Source organism: Microcaecilia unicolor, chromosome 4, assembly GCF_901765095.1.
Source record: "Microcaecilia unicolor chromosome 4, aMicUni1.1, whole genome shotgun sequence".
Lineage (NCBI taxonomy): Eukaryota > Metazoa > Chordata > Amphibia > Gymnophiona > Siphonopidae > Microcaecilia > Microcaecilia unicolor.
The window spans coordinates 175,309,574-175,331,400 of NC_044034.1; the positions used below are offsets into that span (position 1 = coordinate 175,309,574).

The 21,827-nt window shown below is 41.6% G+C and overlaps 1 protein-coding gene across 1 annotated transcript in view; it reads left to right on the top strand.

Annotated features, from left to right (window-relative positions):
* Positions 1-21,827, top strand: part of MRVI1 (murine retrovirus integration site 1 homolog) — a 188,094-nt gene that overhangs the window by 121,439 nt on the left and 44,828 nt on the right. Inside the window, 4 exon segments of the mRNA XM_030200986.1 lie at positions 7,133-7,256; positions 16,145-16,175; positions 18,453-18,593; positions 20,356-20,487. Of these exon segments, the coding sequence (XP_030056846.1) occupies positions 7,133-7,256; positions 16,145-16,175; positions 18,453-18,593; positions 20,356-20,487 (428 nt within the window).

The following is a 21,827-nucleotide window of genomic DNA, read 5'->3' on the forward strand; positions in this document are numbered from 1 at the left end:
AAGTCTTATTTATTTGGATTTTGCTCACACCTTTTTCAGTAGTAGCTCAAGGTGAGTTACAGTGGATATTTCTCTGTCCCAGGAGGGCTCACAATCTAAGTTTGTACCTGAGGCAATGGAGGGTTAAGTGACTTGCCCAAGATCACAAGGAGCAACAGTGGGATTGAACTGGCCACCTCTGGATTTCAAGACCAGTGCTCTAACCACTAGGCCACTCCATAGCATATCTAATATAGAAAAATGTAACATAAAATCAACTGTATCTTTAATAATTAACTCTCAGTCTAATGGCTTATTATAACCTCTTCTGTCAAGGGTTCAATTGTAACTTAATTATACTATAACTGCATACAACACCCGTGACCCACTGATACCATATAGAATTATTTAGGCCCTCAGCAGTGACCCTTAGTAGCCTCTAAACTTTTTGCTACTAAGATTTACTCTCCCACTTTTTCATCAGCCCTTTATATTACATCTTAAAATTGACATTTTATTTTTATAAATTCTAAATGTACTCAGCTGAGGGTTTTGGCTTTGTTGACTTGGGGGATCATTTTCCGACATGACCCAAGTTTTGCTTTTTCGCTGTTTCAAGGAACACCCCAGATATTTAGCCTAGGACATCCTCCCAAGTTGGGAGAACATGCTAAGCCAAATGATGGAGGTGTTTCTTTAATAATCAAGTCATAACCTGGAAAAAACCTTTCAGCCTTCTTTTAAATTTATTGGCATTGGTTTCCAACCTAAGACTTTTCGGTACAGCATTCTGCAAAGTCGGAGCCATATCTGAAAACATCCTGGATCTCAGCAAGGGTACTTCTAGTGATTGATCTTAACTTGAACTTATTACTGATTTTTATATCGCTGTTTATTTAGATGGATTTTTGGTCTTATGCATTTTATTATTAAAAACAAAATATAAAAATCAAAGCACTCTATAGCCATAAATCCTCCTTTCCTGGCATTTCCAGTCCAGTGTTCTGACAGTTCAGCGTCTTTTCCACTTCAAGATATCTATAGCCCTCTAGAACGGGAGAAGACAATAATTTCAAGGACGCAGCACCTAAAGCTCCAGAACAAAACAAGTTTCCTGGTGTTCCTTTTGCTTTCCAGCAGCAATCTGCCAAATTTCTCAACAGCAGGTTAGGTACTCCAATATTTCAGCAACTTTCCAATTTCAATGAAGCAGCATACAGAAAGTGGGCATGTGACTTAGGGCTGTCATACTTTACTCTTACTTTCCTCAATTAGGGAATGCGATTCCAGTGATTACTATCCTGACTCTGACGGTGCAGATGTAGATTTCTGAAAAAGGAAAACTGCTTAAATAAATAGACTAACGTTAATATATAGAGGTTAATTTTATAAAACTATTCCTAGGCTGTAAAGTATATAGAGTAGCTTATGGTTAGAGCAGTGAGCTAAGAACTAGAGGAGCTCAGTTCAAATCCCACTGCAGCTCCTTATGATCTTGGGCAAGTCAACTAACCCTCTTTGCCTCAGGTAGAAATATGGATTGTGAGCCCCCCATGGACAGAAAAAGACCTACTGCCAGAGGCGTAGCCAGGGAGCAGACTTTTGTAAAATAGGTGCCAGTTTGAGGCTGAAGTGCAAGGAGAGAGGGGAGGGTTAAAATCCTTATAGGAATATGCGGTCAGTGACTCAGCTGTTTGAGGAGGCTAAGGTAGGGTGGGGTGGGCCTAGGGTGGAGTTGGGGTAGGGCTAGCGAAAATCTTTATGGTGGGGGCAGCACCCATGTCAGCTGTAAAGGAACAGCTTCACTATATCTCTGGTGCAACTGCACCAGCTATTTCCCCCTAGTATGTCTATTGCTGATGATATTATTCACACTGAATACACTCCAGGGAATTATATGCTGAAAACATCCAAATAATGTACCACAATAATACAAATTATTAAACAGAACAGTATTTGCAGTATTATGGAAATATATGCAGGTACTTTAACACTTGGCTCCCAGTCAGTTCTAGCTCCTCAGTCCAGCATCTTCCTGTTGGCTACTTTAACAGAAATCCTGTCGTTATTGGCAACCATAAAATGATTTACCTATCACATTTTTTGGTAAATTGCAAAATGGCCACCAGGCTTTAGATCTGCTGGTCTTTAGTTTATTGTAGAGAAACAAAGCATATTTTGAATAGGTAGTATCTGTATTAGCTGTATCTAATGGTTAGAGAAGTGAGCTGAGAACCAGGGAAGCCAGTGTTCAAATTCCACTGCTTCTCCATGAGAGCTTGAGCAAGTTGCTCTGATGCAAACTTACCCTCCTGTTTACTAAGCCTGGCAGTGCGCTAATGTTAACAGAGCTCATTCACTTTGAATAGGTTGTGTTGGCATTGCCACAAGGCAGCCACTAGTGCAGCTTAGTAAACAAGGGGGGGGGGGGGTGAGACTGTAAGCCTCCAGGAACAGGAAAATACTTGTTATACCTTGCCTTCAGCTACTACTATGAGGTATGAGCTAAATACTAATGCAAAATCCATTACCAGGTATACTGTGAAGTAATACAAAACCCTACAAAAGTCACTCAGGACCTATAGAGCAACTCTAGCATATCATCATAACACTAACTTCCAGGAAACATACAATAAGGGCCTACCTAGGAAAAGTCAGCACCGTAAATATTGTAGTGGGCTCTAGAACATCAATACAGCTATTGTAAAAACTAAATAAGCTGTTTTAGTATAGATTGATCCTAAATAGAAATTCAGTACTTAACAGAATACCTGGCCTCTTTCACATACACACAGAACACACAGACCGTCACCAAATATAGAATAAGTAACCATAACCTAAAAATAGAAATATGTAGACAAAAATTCATCTGAACCCTCAAGATGCCAGAGTCTGCATACTTTGCAACACCAGAGAAGTAGAAGCAATGATGCATGCCCCTCCCCCTGAACTGTGCAAAACTAAGATAGTAGCTGCAAATTTCAAAAACTGACATAATCCAATCACTATATTAGAAATTAACAAATACAAATGAAACAAAAAACAGAAAATAAGGTGATATCTTTCTATTGAACTAACAATGCATTTTTGATTAGCTTTCAAAGACCAAAACCTCTTTATCCTCAGGTCAGGTAGTATGCTGCTTTCGTGGTATATTGTCTTGGCCTGAGGAAGGATAGGAAACAGAGAGTGGGGTTAAATGGGCAGTATTCACAATGGAGAAGGGTAGTTAGTGGGGTTCCTCAGGGGTCTGTGCTAGGACCGCTGCTTTTTAATATATTTATAAATGATTTAGAGATGGGAGTAACTAGCAAGGTAATTAAATTTGCTGATGACACAAAGTTATTCAAAGTCGTTAACTCGCAACAGGATTGTGAAAAATTACAGAAGGACCTTACGAGATTGGGAGACTGGGCGGCTAAATGGCAGATGATGTTTAATGTGAGCAAGTGCAAGGTGAGGCATGTGGGAAAAAAGAACCCGAATTATAGCTATGTCATGCAAGGTTCCACGTTAGGAGTTACGGACCAAGAAAGGGATCTGGGTGTCGTCGTTGATAATACACTGAAACCTGCTCAGTGTGCTGCTGCGGCTCGGAAACGAATAGAATGTTGGGTATTATTAGGAAAGGTATGGAAAACAGGTGTGAGGATGTTATAATGCCGTTATATCGCTTGAATATTGTGTTCAATTCTGGTCGCCGCATCTCAAGAAAGATATATTAGAATTGGAAAAGGTGCAGCGAAGGGTGACTAAAATGATAGCGGGGATGGGACGACTTCCCTATGAAGAAAGACTAAGGAGGCTAGGGCTTTTCAGCATGGAGAAGAGACGGCTGAGGGGAGACATGATAGAAATATATAAAATGATGAGTGGAGTGGAACAGGTGGATATGAAGCGTCTGTTCACGCTTTCCAAAAATACTAGGACTAGGGGGCATGCGATGAAACTACAGTGTAGTAAATTTAAAACAAATCGCAGAAAATGTTTCTTCACCCAACGCGTAATTAAACTCTGGAATTCGTTGCCGGAGAACGTGGTGAAGGCAGTTAGCTTGGCAGAGTTTAAAAAGGGGTTAGACAGTTTCCTAAAGGACAAGTCCATAAACCGCTACTAAATGGACTTGGGAAAAATCCACAATTCCAGGAATAACATGTATAGAATGTTTGTACGTTTGGGAAGCTTGCCAGGTGCCCTTGGCCTGGATTGGCCGCTGTCGTGGACAGGATGCTGGGCTCGATGGACCCTTGGTCTTTTCCCAGTGTGGCATTACTTATGTAGATGGTTTTGGCCTCTAAAAGCTGGTAAAAAATTATATTAAGTTGTTACTATAAAAAGTATCACCTAATTTTCAATTTTTTGTTTTATTTTTTGTTAACCTTTAGAGTGGACCAATATGGCTACCACACTACTTTATCCTGAATTAAAAATAAAATTCTTATTCTACCTGTTGGTCCTAGTCTCTGGTTTCTGCTTTCTTTTGTCTTCTCTTAACTCTCTTGCCAGGGTTTTTTCTCCATTTCTCTTTTTTCTCTCTGTTTTCATCACTTCATCCACTGCATCTGATGCTCAACTTTCTCTTTCAGCTTCCTTCTGTTTTTCTGCCTCTGACTGTCTGTTTAGATTTCATTCATTCTTACTATCTAGTTTTTAAGTTCCCTTTTTTTCACCGAATCTAACTACAGCTTTCCATATCTTTCCTTCACCCAGGTCCATCATTTCCCCCTTTTCTTATTCCCATTCTTTCATGAACTCTTCCCTCTTTCCCTTTGCCATATAACATCTCCTCTTTTTCTCCCTCGCCCTGCTATGCAACATCTCCTCTCTGCCTCCCCCTTCACCATGCAGCCTCTCTCCCCATCTGACTACCAAGCAGCATTTCAACTCTGTTTCTGTCTCTCTCTCCCCCTGCCAACCAGCATCATTCCATCTCTCTCATATCCAGCATTGCCCCAGATCCTCCTCTCTCCCTCCTTATCCAGTATGGCCCCATCTCCCTCCCTTCTCCCCATCTAGCATTACACTGTTTCTCTCGCTTTTTCTTCCCATCTGGTATCATTCTGTCTCTCTCTGTGTCTCTGTCTCTTCCTCCCTTGCAGTAATGCTCTGTCTCTGTCTCTTTTCCATTACCTAATCCAGCATCATCCCATCTATGTCTCTTCCAATCCACCTGTCTCTCTCTTCCCCATCCAGAATTACCCCATCTCTCATTATGTCTCTCCTCCTACATCCTGATTCACCCTGTCTATCTTTTTCACCGTCTCCCTTTTCTCTGCATCCAGCATCACCCTGTCTCCAGGGCCACCGAGAGACTGGGCCAGGCCCGGGACAAGGCTGTCCCTGGGGCCCCCCCCCACCCGAGGTCGCCGGGCCCTCTCTCCACCCCTGGGCCCTCTGCACTGACCTTAAGCGCCTCACCTTCGAAAGTGCAGCAACAAGCAGCGGTGGCAGACCACTCCTTCCTTCTGTGTCCCGCCCTTGCGGAAGTTACATCAGGCGAGAGCAGGACACGGAAGGAAGGAGTGGTCTGCCGCTGTTTGCTGCGCTTTCGAAGGTGAGGTACTTAAGTTCAATGCCAGGGAGTGACGGAGGGTGGGCGGGCTGGACTGCGGCGGTGGCGCCAGGCCCCCCCTGGAGGCCCGGGGAATTTTGCCCCCCCTCTCTCGGCGGCCCTGCCTGTCTCTCTCTCCCCCATCCAACATCACTCTATATCTCTCCCTCATCCAACATCACTTTATCTTTCTTCTTTCCATCTAGCATGTGCCATTTCTTTTTCCCAAAAATGGACAGCCTTTTACCAGCTGCAGTAAAAGGGGGTCTCAACATGCATCAAAATCATAAGCTGATGCTAGCGCAGGCCCCCTTTTACCACAGCTTAGTAAAAGGACCCCTAATTGATTTGCGCACTGACAGTATAGAATACCGCTGAACGCCTAGAACTTGGACACATGAATGTTACATTCACACACTTTAAGTACTAGAATTCTATCATCCTAGTGCACAAATAGCACTTACATTTATACACTAAGATTAGAGAATTAGGGGGATAATGACTAAACATTTTCCTAAATTAAATCTGGGAAGGAATACTAAAGCTCTTTTCAGTGTCTGCTTTCTAATCGATTTATGTAACTTAGTCCATACTCGGAATTTGTTCTACAAGTGTATGTAGCTATAAACATATGTATATATATATATACATACATACATACAACTGTATATGTCAGTACTGATAAGCTGTAATGAAATGGTGACTACAGCAGGGTCAACATCCTCTCTGCATCCTCTTGGTGGTGGCTTATCAGCCCTGACGCAGGCTTTCAGCAGTCTTGCTAGATACTTCTTGCAACTGTCATGCAACACGAAGCGGAGCATGGAGACTTCAGGTTTGGTCTTATGATATAGCAGTCCTGTCACTAGGGACCATATTATGCAATGGATAGAATGATAATGATACATGTGCTAGCTTCATTGATCTGGGTGCACTGGCAGTGCTCACTGTGATCAGAGGAGATTCATCAGGAATGCTTATCACTGAGACCTGCTTGCCTTGTGGAGAGAAAGCATTAACTGAAAGAGTGAAAATGTTCTGGAGATGTGGATGAATGTCTATGGCAATGTTGCTATTGTCTTTGTTCTGCTTTGGTCATTCAGCAATGAAACTTTTATTTGAATTAGTAGACTCATTAATGTGTATCCTGGATGAATGCAGTGCAGAAGCTTTGTGCGATTAGAAAATAGTTAACTATTTTCCTTGAAAGAATTGGCAGTAGAGATCACATTATTTTCAGGGCTGGCTTAACCAGTAGGCAAGACTAGGCAGTCACCTAAGATGCCAGCAGCAGTCAAAGCGAAACAATAAGCTCTGATGGCCAGGCAGACTCAAAGAGCCATCAGTGCATCCTTTTACCTGCAAAACAAAGTCTAACATATAGAAGTATGATGTCCAGTCATGTGTTTTCAGAGAATTGTTGTAGGATGAATATGATGGTAGAGTTAAACTGTCAAAATCTTGGAGAGGGGAGCCAACAGGCTAGAGACTTGAACATTAGGACAAGATTCATGTAGGGCACTGATTATTCTACTACTGTATGTACATGTACTGCAATGTGATATCAATGGTCAAATGTTTTCCTCGTAACATCTCTCATAGGTCCTTCACCTGTTATTCCTGCATCCCCTGAAGAAGAAGAAACAAAGAGTAGCTCTGTGGTTATGCCTAATATTCCAGATTTACTGCTACGAAAGCTTCACTTGCACAAGTCTTTCTCTGGAAGGTAGGATACCTGTTTGCTAAGGTATATTGAGCAGTTAGAGGGTAATGCAATGCAATATTTAGGTGCCAAGAACATGCATATATGACCTGTAGTTTCTGCGCTATTACACCAAGGTCCTATTTCAGACACTCGTGGTGATATAGTCCCCACATATCCACCATACAACTGTGACAATCTTTAGCCATGGCCAGGGACCAGCAGTGTTGTATAATACAGTGTACTGATACTTGAGTGAATAGTTTATAAAATTTTAAACCTGGTTCATAAGATCCATACATCAAGCCAACCCAGGATTCTTTCCTGTTATTTGATCCTATATGTCAACGAATGAGTGCTTTGCTCTTCACAACAAAACCTGCTGTTGATTCCCTCATTTTGACAGATTTTTTTGAATGTCTTTCAGTCGTCTATGTTTCATGTTGTGTACCCAACTCTGTGGAATGTTCTCCCTGTTGGCTTATGTAGGGTATTGTTACATCAAGAGTTTAAGGCAACCCTCAAGAACCATTTATTTAGTCAAACATATGAGCAACCCAACTGCCATTTGTCCTTTTGTATTTTTGTCCTTCTGGGAGCCCATGTTGGAGCACCGAATCTACACCCTTTGTTGTAGTTTTCTATCGCTTTTGCATTCTCTGTTTCTCTTTATTCTTCTATACTATTGAGTTTATAATTCTTTTCTTGCTAGGCTCCTCTTGTGAATATTTTTTAATCCTTGCAAATGCTGAGATGGGATGTCCCTTCGGCAGTATATCAAATAAAGATGCACATGATCATGAAAGGCCAATAGTCTGACTACATAAAATGACACTAAAAAGCAATGGCACATAGTTTGAAGGTGGGCATAGACATGGGCGGAGATTAGGTGGAGTGTGGGTGGGATGCACAGTTATGCTCATAAATTATAGAATAGTAAGATTTATGTATGGAGCATTGACACCATAAGGCTGTTTAAGCCCCTGCAGTTCATATTTTTACCCTAGAAATTTTTAAAATAAAAATTAATTCAAACTGAGATTGTGTTCATACCTAGGGGCAAAATGCAGATCCTGCTGCTGTATTGTATTTAGTGTAGTTCTCCAAATCAATACTTATTTTATTAAAATAATAATCTAGGAGTTTTACAGCATCTAACAGTGTATTTAGACCAGTTGCTACTCCTCATTCATGGAATCAAAATGTTCAGATTGGTGATTTAACATAGCTCAGTGGAGAGCCCAAAGTAATTCAGGGTCTCTAATGCTGTAATGAAAGTATAGCTTTGTATAAAATGTTTCCTATGGATCAACAGGGTAAGTTAGGATGAAAATTATCCAAACAGTGGTGGAATGGTCTAGCACATTGGTTCTCAACCCTGCCCTCAGGACACATCTAGCCAATCAGATTTTCAGGATGCCCCCAATGAATATGCATACACTGGAGGTAGTGCGTGCAAATTTATCTTATGCATATTCATTGTGGATATCCTGAAAACCTGACTGGCTAGGTGTGTCCTGAGGACTGGGTTGAGAATCCCTAGTCTAGTGATTAGAGCAGTGGATTGAGAGCTAGGGTTTAAATCCCACTTCCCTAACTGTATTATGTTTTTCATTTTACAAGGAAACATTTCAGAACTGGTAGTTGGCCTATTTTCCCAATCCTTCTCCTGTCGGTCTTCTCAACTTCAAGACCAGTTTTTATTGAGATATCCCTCTGTTATTGATATTCACTACAAGCATACAGTTAAATCTATGTTTTCATTTCAGGCTATTTATATTTGGAACACTATACGTAGCCCTATTAGGATGACTACAAACTATATGCTTTTTCATAAACGATTGAAAACATTTTTATTTGATTAATTTTAGCCAACTCATTTTGTTTTTAAATTTTTGTTTTTCCCCATATTGTTTGGGTTTCTTCTTTTTGTAAGACACATAGGACCTATATAGGGATTTTGCAACTAATTAAGCCCTATATTAGATTAGATTACATTGGATTAGACATTCCTTGTTACTTTAGGCAATTATCCATTGCCTCAGGTACAAGCTAAAAGGCTAACAATCTGTGTTAAAATAGCACGTTCTACCACTGATAAGCCTGGGATTCAATAAAATTGAACTTGACTCTCACAGTTTACTAAATCCTGAAGTACCTTTCTTTGCGTTCCTGGCCATGGAAAGCCTGAATGGCACTCTCCCAATCCTGGGTGGTCATATTTTAAAGGAGGCTGCAGGTGCTGAGTAATTCTCTCCCTCTTTTGTGAAATCCCTGGTGGTCCCCCCCAGCACACCATATCTATAAAGAAGGAGTTACTGCAGTCAACACTCAATCGTGCCCCTAGCCTATCAAAAAAGTTTCCTCCATGCAACCTGACCCGCACCCTCACCTCTGTCCTCCCCCAAACCTACATTCTAGTCCCTAAGGTCTATTGGGGAGGACAGGAGCAATCTCTGCTCATTCCTGCCCTGCTGGTGCCACTTTCCAAAATAGCATTGACTGACCCTAACCACTGGGCACAGTAGCAATTAGGGCCACCCAGCTCATGTCCTCTCTTAGACCCCAAGGATTGGAAGGTACAGTTGGGGCAGGTTGGTGTAGGGCCACCCAGTTCCTGTCCTTTCTTAGGCCATAAGATTACTCTGTCATGCTTGCCGTACTGATCACATTATGCCTTTACTAAAACTACATAAGTCTATCTAAGAAACAGACCTGTGTTCTTTCAGGTAGATAATTCAAAAGGATTCACCATATGATATATGAAAATCTACCTGCTTTAAATATCAATTTTTTTGTTTTATTATTTATTTCATTTTTAAATTTTTTTTTGGGACCTAAGTTTGGGGGATTAAGCAAACCAGTTTGTTCTACTATTGCTTAAATAACCTCAGCTCATCACTGGTCTGCTTAAACTAGCATGAATCCGAATACTCTATAACGTTTTTTTTTTTTTTTGCTTTTATCTTTTAAGCTTATGTAGTAATATAATACTTAGCTTATTCAGCAAGAGTAGTATTGTCTTCAGAGGGTTTTTAATCCAACATGAATCATGTTTCATCGTCAAGCGGCCTTGTCAAGGATACCCCCCCCCCCCCCTCTCTTACAAATGATATGTTAACATGCCGACTGATCTAGGATATACAATCTTGGTGGATATATAAGCAATAGTAGAACAAACTGGTTTGCTTAATCCCCAAACTGAGGTCCCCCCCAAAATTTAAAAAATAATAAAACAAAAAGTAGATATTTAAAGCAGGTATATTTTCATATATCATACTGTGTTTACTAAAACAATATCATTGGTTACCTGTTGAGCAGTGAATTATCTACAAAGTAGCAATATTAAACTTTAAGGCCTTCAGAATTGGTATTCCTGAGTATCTGTCTCACGATTCCCCACTCACCTGCCAGAGCCCTCCATTCCTTGAACTACCACCCAGGTCCCAAGTCCGCCCATTTTGAGTCAACCAGGCATAGTGCTTTTTTCTTTCTTTCACCTCACACCTGGAATAATCTTCCTCTCTCACTTCGCAGTAATCGCTCATTTAAAAATTTCAAAGTGAAGTTAAACACCTGGCATTTTAGACAGGCTTTTGGAAGGGCAGGTTGACCAGGACCACCAGCTACTCTTCCCCCTTCTCCTTCTTTGGCTTCCCCCTTTTTAATTCTCTGTATGGCTGTTTGTATCTCCTTCCCCCCTTCTCCTTTCCTGGTATCCTTTCTTTTATTGCTCATGTAACTGTTTACTATTTTGAATGGAGTTCATTTCCTTTTCCGATTATTGTAGACTGTACACCACTCTGCTCTGCCCGGACAGAGCAATCTAGTAGTATAAATAAACTATAAATTACAACTGTTAACTAATATACACTTTGGCAGGTTGGTGTTGCTTGGAGGTACCTTTTTTGATGAGAAGCAGAACCACAGAAAGGGGGTAGGATTCAGAAGAGACTTCATAGTAATTCTTTTGTTATAAATTGGGGCAGAAGCCATGGACCACTCTTTTAACAGCCTTCTTAGTAGCATTAACTTACACATTAGCATTGTGTAGGCCTGGATTAAACAGCCTTCTGATCAATTAACATCCTTTATTTATTTATTGGGATTTATTAACCACTTTAAACACAATTAACTTGTATTATAGGTTAATAATTGGCATTTAACACATATTAATGTCAATAACATAGCTTAGCAAATGGACCATTTAGAGGGTGCTCTTCAAAGGCCTTCTGAAATAGGAACGCCTTTAAAGTCTTCCTAAATATAGGGAAAGATATTTCTAGGTGGGCCTGAGGAGGAAAGGAATTCCAGACAGAGAAAGCACTATTTCTAGTTGTGTCTATATTTATCAGATGGGGTGAAAGGATTTTCAATTGATGAGCTTTCAAAGAGTGGAGGAGTCTAGGGGTGCATAGGGAACAATAGAAGAGGCAAGGTTATGGGGGTACCATGGTATAAAGCTTTGAAAGTGAGAATAACATATCGGCACCGGGGATGGGATCGACATCGGGAACGCAGGTAATGGCTGTCTTAACTTCACCTTTAGCTGGGAGCAGTGAGCCGTCGAGTGGGTCTCCACCTGTCTCAATGCCTGGAACAATCTTCCTCAACCCCTACGCCAAGCCCCCTCCCTACCCATCTTCAAATCTCTGCTTAAAACTCACCTCTTCAATGCTGCTTTCGGCACCTAACCTCTCGAGAAATATAGTATGCCCTATCAGATCGACTCTACACTTGTCTTTTAGATTGTACACTTGTCTCTAGATTTACACCTGTCTTTTAGATTGTAAGCTCCTTGAGCAGGGACTGTCCTTCCATGTTAAATTGTACAGCGCTGCGTAACCCTAGTAGCGCTTTAGAAATGTTAAGTAGTAGTAGTAGTAGAATAAGAATCCTGAATTGGATGTGGTATATAATAGGAAACCAATGATGGCAGATCACTTGGCACAGGTGAGAATTCGTATTTTGTAAAGTCTGTAGCCAATGAAGTGAAAAGAAAGGTAATCCTCAATAAATAGTATCGCAGTAGTCTAATTGGGAGTTAATGAGTGCCCACTGCATCCTTGAAGGAGTGAAGGATTGCTTATAGGCATGCCATAGTGCTACTTTTGCTAGAGCATGACAACCCTGGAAGCAGGCAGAGGACCATTGAAACACCTTTAATTTTGGACACAGCAGCTTTGTGATCTGTATGTGAGACTTTTGGACTTGTGCTGCTGTTGGGTGGATTAATCTGAAAGCTGGTGTTGCAGTACTGCAAGTTATTTTTTTCCTTTGTGCACATGACATATGTTATTTATTGAGATATTTTTTTCACTGTGTGGACTTTAAGGGCCCTGTTTACTAAGCCACACTGTAGGCACGCTAACTTTTTAGTGTGCGCTAATACTAGCGACACCTATATATTCCTATGGGTGTGTTTAGTGTTAGTGCATGCTCATTTTTAGCGCACACAAAAAAGTTAATGCACCTACAGCGCAGCTTAGTAAACAGGACCCTAAATATATTAGATGGCACATGATGAAGATATAAATGCAATAAGTCAGGATGCAATATTATGGAACTTTGTGTTCCTAATATTTATTTATTTATGTATTTATTACATTTGTACCCCGCGCTTTCTCGCACATGGCAGGCTCAATGCGGCTTACAATATGAAGTGCTATGACCACTTCCTTCCAAACAGTTATCTCTGATGGCCTGTTTTGAACTACATATAATAAGAACTGGTTTCTTTTTCACTGTACCATACCAATAGTTATATCCACATTTTTTGTTGATCTTTGCTATATATTTTATTGACATGCTTCTTATATGTTTATTGAATTATAAACTGCCTAAATAATAGTTTTATAGGCAACATATTAAATATACTATAGTAGAATTAAATTTGCTGGAAAATTTAAAATGACTGTTGGGAAATGCTTTCACTTCTTAGCTAGAAAACTAAAATCCAAATCCATGACAGCACATAACCTGTGAACGTCATATGGGTCCTTTCTGCATCCAAAAAATAAGAGATATATAAGCACATAAGAATTGCCATACTGGGACAGACCAAAGGTCCATCAAGCCCAGCATCTTGTTTCCAACAGTGGCCAATCCAGGTCACAAGTACCTGGCAAGATCCCAAAACAGTACAACACATTTTATGCTACTTATCCTAGAAATAAGCAGTGAATTTCCACAAGTCCATTTTAATAATGGTCTGTGGACTTTTCCTTTAGGAAGCCATCCAAACCTTTTTAAACCTTGCTAAGCTAACCACTTTTACTACGTTCTGTGGCAACGAATTACAAAGTTTAATTACACGTTGGGTGAAAAAATATTTTCTCAGATTTGTTTTACATTTACTACTTTGTAGCTTCATTGCATGCCCCCTAGTCCTAGTATTTTTGGAAAGATTAAGTAAGTGATTCACATTTACCCGTTCCACTCCACTCATTATTTTATAGACCTCTATCATATCTCCCCTCAGTTGTCTTTTCTCCAAGCTGAAGAACCCTAGCCGCTTTAGTCTTTCCCTATAGGGAAGTTGTCCCATGCTCTTTATCATTTTTGTCGCTCTTCTCTGTACTTTTTCTAATTCCACTATATCTTTTTTGAGATGCGGTGACCATAATTGAACACAGTATTCAAGGTGCAGTCGCACCATGGAGCAATACAAAGGCATTATAACATCCTCATTTTTGTTTTCCATTCATTTCCTAATAATATCTAACATTCTATTTGCTTTGTCAGCGGCCACCGCACACTGAGCAGAGGGTTTCAATGTATCATCAACGATGATGCCTAGATCCCTTTCCTGGTTGGTGACTCCTAATGTGGAACCTTGCATCACTTTGCACTTGCTCACATTAAACGTCATCTGCCATTTAGATGCCCAGTCTCCCAGTCTCGTAAGTTTCTCTTGTAATTTTTCACAATCCTCTTGTGATTTAACAACTTTGAATAACTTTGTGTCATCAACAAATTTAATTACCTCACTAGTTACTCCCATCTCTAGATCATTTATAAATATGTTAAAAAGCAGCGATCCCAGCACAGACCCCAGGGGAACCCCACTATCTACCCTTCTCCATTGAGAATACTGACCCTTTAACCGGTATTTCTCCCAAATCCCCACTGCTAAATCCCGGCTCCGTTCTTTCTATCTTGCTGCTCCCTATGCCTGGAATAGACTCCCTGAGCCAGTACGTCAGGCTCAGTCTCTGGCTGTCTTCAAATCTAGGTTTAAAGCCCACCTCTTTGCTACTGCTTTCGACTCCTAACCATGACTCTCTTACTCAACACCCTCACTTTTCACCCCTACCACTGCAATTTCCCCACCCCTAGCTTTCTGTTCGTTTGTCCAATTTAGATTGTAAGCTCTGTTGAGCAGGGACTGTCTTTTCATGTTAATTTGTACAGCGCTGCGTAAGTCTAGTAGCGCTATAGAAATGTTTAATAGTAGTAGTAGTAGAGAATACTGACCCTTTAACCGGTATTTCTCCCAAATCTTCCTCAGTAAAGACTGAAGCAAAGAATTTATTTAATCTCTCCGCTATGGCTTTGTCTTCCCTGAGTGCCCTTATATTAAGAATTTCACCTGTGTGTCTGTCTTGCTGTGTCCTACATTTCTCCCTCTGTTTCCTACCATACATAGCATCTCCTCTGTCTCCCTGTCCGTATGCTCCCTCCATGCCCTGCATCTCATCTCTGTCTCCCTAGCCCTCCCTTCTCTCTTCTCGCGCCCCCCCCCCCCACCATGGGACCACTATCTCTCCCTCTCTCATCCCACCCACACATCCCCCTCACAGTTCAGTATGGCTCTCTCCTGGGTCTCCAGCGCCACTCCCCCTCTCTTCCATCCAGCATCTTTGCCCTTTCTTCCCCTCCCACAGTCAGTCTATCCCTCCCCCCAACAGCTGGCCCATCATCTATCCCTCTCCCCCTTCCCTTTCCCATCCAGCACCTCTTCCTGTCTGTCTGTCTGTCCCTCCCTCCCCTCTCCCGGTCAAGCAGAACAGCACTTAGTTCTCCTTACCAGGATTAAGCACTTCTTTCTCCCTCCCTCTCACCTTCAGGTCCAACATTTCTCCCTTTTGCACTCTTCCCCTCTCCCCCCCCCCCCCCCCCCCAATGGTTCTAGCATTTCTCTTTCCCTCCCTCCTGGACCACTGGTGCTGCTAAGTGCCTTGATTGCTGCCAGTAGAGGCACTGAAGTGATTGAAAGATGCTGCCTCAAGGTCGCGGTCTACTCTGTGATGCATCCTATCCATGCAGAACAGGAAGTTACATCAGAGAAGGCAGAACACATGACAGGGAAGACTAAGGACCTGAGGCAGCTCCTTTCAATTGCTGCGGTGTCTCTACTGGCAGTGAACAAGGCATGTTAGCAGCATCAGCAAGCCATGGGGAGCAGGAGAGAAGGAGAACTGTTGACAACAGGAGTGGCTCTGAAGCTGACAGCAGTCTAGGTCAGTTCATGAAGTGAGAGTTGGGGTTCCTCTTGGGGAGGTCACGCTTGCTGCTGAGGAGGCTTAGCCTCACTGTGCCTATTATACTGGATGCCTATGATGTATATTCTCTTTAAAATTAGTGCTAAGTAATAAAGTACCCACAGTCTTGGCTATGAAAATTCCCCCTACACGATACACCTACTGTTTCAGCCAGATTACAGTTATAGCACCATTTACCTGATAAATGAAGTTCAGATAACTGGGTTTTTCTGGATAATGGGTTATATGAAGCCAGCCAATTTTCAGATAATGAAGGTATCCAAATAACAGAACACAATCAAGGGACAATGATTTTTAACAGATAATAAGAAATTCTAGTTAATAGATTCTTTGGTAAACAGTGCTGGATTGTACTCCACTGTTCCAAACAGAACCAAAGTTGACTAAAATCAATATTTTGAATTTCAGTGTGCCCCCGCTAAGTGAAAAAGAAGTTGAGGTGAGTCTGCTCTTCAGCTGTATGTCCAAATATTCTCTGCTGGCATATATCATCCTTTGTTCTCTTCTTTCTGCAGCCGATTGCACTTTCATTGTAGGTGAAAAGTAAAAGCTGTATAGCTGAAAATTTTATTTTCTATCGTTTCTCATGTCATTTCTATGAACTTTCATTTTGTTCCATTTTTTAAATACTATTTTTATGGGAACAGTATGATTAGTAGTGTGCACTGTTTTGGAAAAAGTATGTCCTCTCTTAGAAAGAGTGCACCAAAACAGTGTGCACTTTTCACAAAGCCTGTGCACTATTCATGAAGTGTGCACCCTTTTTCAGCACACCATGCACTTCACAAAGACTGTACAGTATTCACAAAGAGTGCACTCTCTTTCAAAACAGTGTGCACTTTTCACAAAGACTGTGCTCTATGCACAAAGAATGCACAATCTTTTTGGAAAGAGTGCACACACTTTTCCAATAATGGGTGCATTATTCATGCATGCACAATGATGCAGGTATGCATGCACTCTCAGGAATGAGTGTGCATTCTTCTGAAAGATGATGCATTCTTCCCAAATAGTGTGTGCTCTTTGTGAAAAGTGTACACTCTTTCAGAAGAGTGTCCACTATTAATGACATACACCAACAACAAAAAAACAAAAATACAATTTAAGGTATTTTCCTGTCATGGAAAATGCTATTGACACATCCTAGTTGAAAAAGTTATTTTACCTTCTGCATGTGGGATGGTAAAGTGGTGATTTGTACAAGGAAGGGCGACTTTCATTTCATTTATTTAAATTTATGAATCACATTTCTTAAATTGGAATCCAAATCAATGTATAAAACAAAGCATATAATACACAGAACCATTTGGGGGTATCATGACTTACGGGTCAATTAGAGAATAACCTGTGCAGAATCAGAGAGGATGGAATATTTACTATATTACCTGGCTAGGACTCTGCACCTACTCCCAGTTTTAAGAAAGGATTTGTACATTTTGAGGCAAATGCTAAATAATTGAGATACACTCATTAGATGGAAACCACTGAAACTGCTGAAAATCCTGCCCTGTTAAATTGTGGTGAGTTGTATATGCACCTTTGCACACTTAGGATGCTTATTTTAGAACCTCTATTTGTGTTTTGGACATCTGAAAACCAGGCAATCACATATTGCTTAGATGTCCAAATGCCGATTTTATAAAGCCAGGATATGGACACCTACAACTGGTGTGTGTCCATATGCAACGGGGCATACTCAGAGCCTGTTTTGGGTGGGACCAAGAAGGAGCCAAAAGATGGACATCCAGCTCTGATTATAAAAGGGGAAGGGATGTCCTTGGTCGAAGAAATGGACATCCATATTTAGACCTGGTACTTGGCACATCCAGGTTTCAGAAAGGTGCTCTGACTGAGCAGTTCTCCAATGAATGGAGTAGGGGAAATCATAGTAGATATTTTCCTGTCCCTGGAGGGCTCACAATTTTTTTAAAAAAGTAAAAATAAAAAACATAAATTACAAAAATCTGTGTTAGGACTTGTACAGGCAACCACTGGATCTCTACTCTGGTTCTCTGCTGGCTGCTCTAACCATTAGATATATCAATGGGCATATCTGTGGTCATTTTATAATATGGACATTTTTATGCTTCTGCAAAGATGTCCGTGTCCCTTGTTTTGTCTCATTCATAGTTTAGACATTTCAATTTGTAAAATGGATGTTCATTCTGGACATAGCCGGCACTTAGACATCCATTTCTCACGTGTTTTAGAACAGGCTGTATGTCAGCAGATCCTGTTTTGAAATACATGAAAAACGGACATCCAATATCTGACATTCAAACCTGGACGTCCATATTCTGAGTTGGATTTTTGGATTGTGAAGTAAAATAGTAAGGTGCAGCACTCGCTGTTCACAGATTGGATTTATTGGTCTTTAATAGATCTGAATAATTTATTTGTGATAGAACCTTTACTAAGCTGACTCCTGTTGCAGGTACCTTGCCAAAACATGGCCCATGTTGGGTCATCCAATACATTTTGTTCCTTCTCACCAATTCTTGGTGCCCACTGTGTTATTTTTGTTGCTGTGCTTGGACCTCCTTTCTAAAATTCTGGTCCACATGTAATATTGTATGTGCAAGTTTATAGCACTAGGGGGATATTGTATCTTTTGTGTTCCCTTTTCTCCTGTCCTCTTAATAGCTTTATCAGAGCAGAAAGAAATGCAGAAGAGTATCTCCTGCTAGCAAATATTTCATGCCTTTTCCCCACACAGAATGTATTTGTGCAGTTGTCCCTGGCCTTTAAAAATGACAGTTACACCCTGGAATCTAGACTTCATCAGGCAGAAAGGGAAAGAAATCTCACTGAGGAGAACAATGAAAAGGAACTGGACAACTTTAAAGCTGCCATTGTGGTAAGAAAGCATCGCCAAAATATCTGATTATATCACAGATACAGATGTAGTTGAAGCACAGATTGATGGAGCTTCCAGCCATGTTATTAGGCTTCATTGTTGAATAAAACTCCCATTTGTTTCAGAAGAAAACAGTGGCCAATCGATATTCAAAGCAATTTAAGCGGCCAGGAGAGGATCCAGTCTGGTTAAATGACTTTTGTGGGACTATCCGTTAATATTCGGTGGCACTTAACCAGTTACTGCCACTTCATATCAGCACTGACTGCTAAACTGAAAAGCCGGCTGTTTTATGGGCAGTGCAAGGATGGAGTCAGCATTTATGAGGTTAAATGCCAATATTCAGCACTTAACCACCTAAGCGGTCAAATCGGACCACATAAAACACAGTCCTATCTTTATGTGGTGTTACTAAGGGGCCCTTTTACAAAATGCACAGCAAGCCTACTGCAGGATCATTAATTCCCACTCCCACCACACACCATTTCCAGCACTTGAAATTTTTTTAAATTTTACTACCAGGGGCTTACCTGGCAGTAATCGGGCAGTGCTGCATGCTGCCCAGTTACCACCGAGTTGGCACAGCAGCCTTTACCACCACCTAAATAGGTGATGGTAAGGGATCCCCCAGGAAATGGCCATGCGGCAAGTGTTTACCATGCCACACAGCCATTTCCTTTTTTTTTTTAAAGCCTTATACCTGTTGTGGTAAAAGTGGGCCTTGGCACACAGCAAATCCATGTGCTGATGCCACTGCAGGACCTCTTTTACCACAGCTTGGAAAAGGAGCACTTAAGGCAGTTAAGTGCTGAATATCACACTTTGCCACATAAGAGATAGCTGGCCACATAAACCCAGATATTCAGGGGGTCCTTTACTAAGTGGCGGTAAGCTCAATGTGGGCTTACTACTCATTAAACCGGAAGTACTGCCGGGCTACCGCAGCAGCCCAGCAGTAGTTCCCAGCTCCAGCGAGCACCATTTCCAGCACTACAAAAATATTTTAATTTTTGTATTGCCGGTGTTTACCTGGCGGTAATTGGGCAGTGCTGCACGCTGCCTGGTTACCACCAGGTTAGCACAGGAACCCTTACCACCAACTCAATGGGCGATGGTAAGTGCTCCCCCTCCCCAAATGGTCATGCGGCAAGTGCTTCACTCGCTGTGGTAAAAGGAGGCCTCAGTGCATGTAAAAAACACATGCTGATGCCAGTACAGTCTCCCTTTTGCCACAGCTTGGTAAAAGGACCCCACAATGCTGGTGCTTGGACATGGCCCGGCATTAAATATTGGAACATATAAACGGCTTGCTGCCACCGGCTGAATATCTTCCCCTTGGAGTTTATGCAGCTGTGATTTTTTTAAATGCTACTTATGAAATGCAGTGCATAGTTAAGGGCACTTTTTCAGTGACAATAAAGAAAAGTTTGGCTGGCAGTAAATCCCTTGATCAAAAAGAAATAATTAACATGTGTTTTGTAATGAGGTGAACATTCTCAGCCACTTTGGATCCTGAGGGCAATATTGCAGTTATGAAATAAAGATTAATAATCCCCATGAATGCTTTAGTAATTTAAAGTATCTCTGGAAGATTTACTTAGTAATTTGGCCTTTCAAGTTTTTATTTTGCTTGTTCCCTGGAATGTGGATGTAACATGCCACTGATTGTTTATGCCAGTCATCATCACTCGCACCCCTAGTCATATCATGACTGCTTTGTGCATTCTACTCAAACAAATTTAATTGGCTTTCCTTTGCACAGTCTTCAGCACCCTTATGGCAGCACAGTGAACACAGAGAAGCTTACCAGAAGTTGTTGGAAGACATTGCTGTGCTCCACCGTTTATCTACAAGACTCTCCAGTCGAGCGGAAATGGTTGGAGCTGTTCGGCAGGTTAGAAATATTATCCCATTCCTTCTAGAAATAAAAATGTTCCTTCCAATGTGTATGATGTGCAACTTTGGATTTTACATGCTATATAACAAGGAAACTTCTCATTTCCTTTTTATCTTTTTGTAAGTAATGTGTGACAGGGAGGACATTTCCTGGCACTTAATATGCCAAGGGAAGAGCTTTGGACACAAGGCAAAACCAAGATACTGTAACTCACTGGTTATTAAAGAACAGGAAGTGACCAACCAGGAGCTCTCTGTTACTACTGTAAGCCCTAAAATAACCTAAAAGCTCCAGCTAATCTTAAATATTTGTGTGGTTATCAGTCATTTGCTGAAAACCATGCCAATGAAAAAAAATGTAATTTCCTGTTGAGGTTCCATTAAATTTACAATTAAATATATCTTAATCGTGAGGACAGTGTTAACCAAAGTCTTTGCCCTAAGTGACACAGTGCACAGTAGAACCAGGCAAAGCAATAAATTTGAGACTATCGGGCATTTTTGAAAGAGAAGGGTGCCCATCTTCCGACACAAATGGGGAGATGGGCGTCCTTCTGTCAGGGTCGCCCAAATCGGCATAATCGAATGCCGATTTTGGGCATCCTCAACTGCAGACCGTCGCGGGGACGACCAAAGTTCATGGGGGCATGTCGGAAGCGTAGCGATGGCAGGATTGGGGCGTGCTTAAGAGATGGGCGTCCTCGGCCGTTAATGGAAAAAAGAAGGGCTTCCCTGATGAGCATTTGGTCGACTTTTCTTGGTCCATTGTTTTTCATGACCAAGCCTCAAAAAGGTGCCCAAACTGACCACATGACTACCGGAGGGAATCGGGGATGACCTCCCCTTATTCCCCCAGTGGTCACTAACCCCCTCCCACCCTCAAAAAAATGTAAAAACATTTTTTGCCAGTCTCTATGCCAGCCTCAAATGTCATACCCAGCTCCTTGACAGCAGTATGCAGGTTCCTGGAGCAGATTTAGTGGGTGCAGTGCACTTCAGGCAGGCAGACCCAGGCCCATCCCCCCCTTACCTGTTACACTTGTGCTGGTAAATGTGAGCCCTTCAAAACCCACCCGAAACCCACTGTACCCACATGTAAGTGCCCCCCTTCACCCCTTAGGGTTATGGTAGTGGTGTACAGTTGTGGGGAGTGGGTTTTAGGGGGGGGGGGTTGGGGGGCTCAGCACCGAAGGTAAAGGAGCTATGCACCTGGGAGCAATTTCTGAAGTCCACTGCAGTGCCCCTTAGGGTGCCCGGTTGGTGTCCTGGCATGTGAGGGAGACCAGTGCACTACAAATGCACTACAAATGTTGGCTCCTCCCACGACCAAATGCGTCC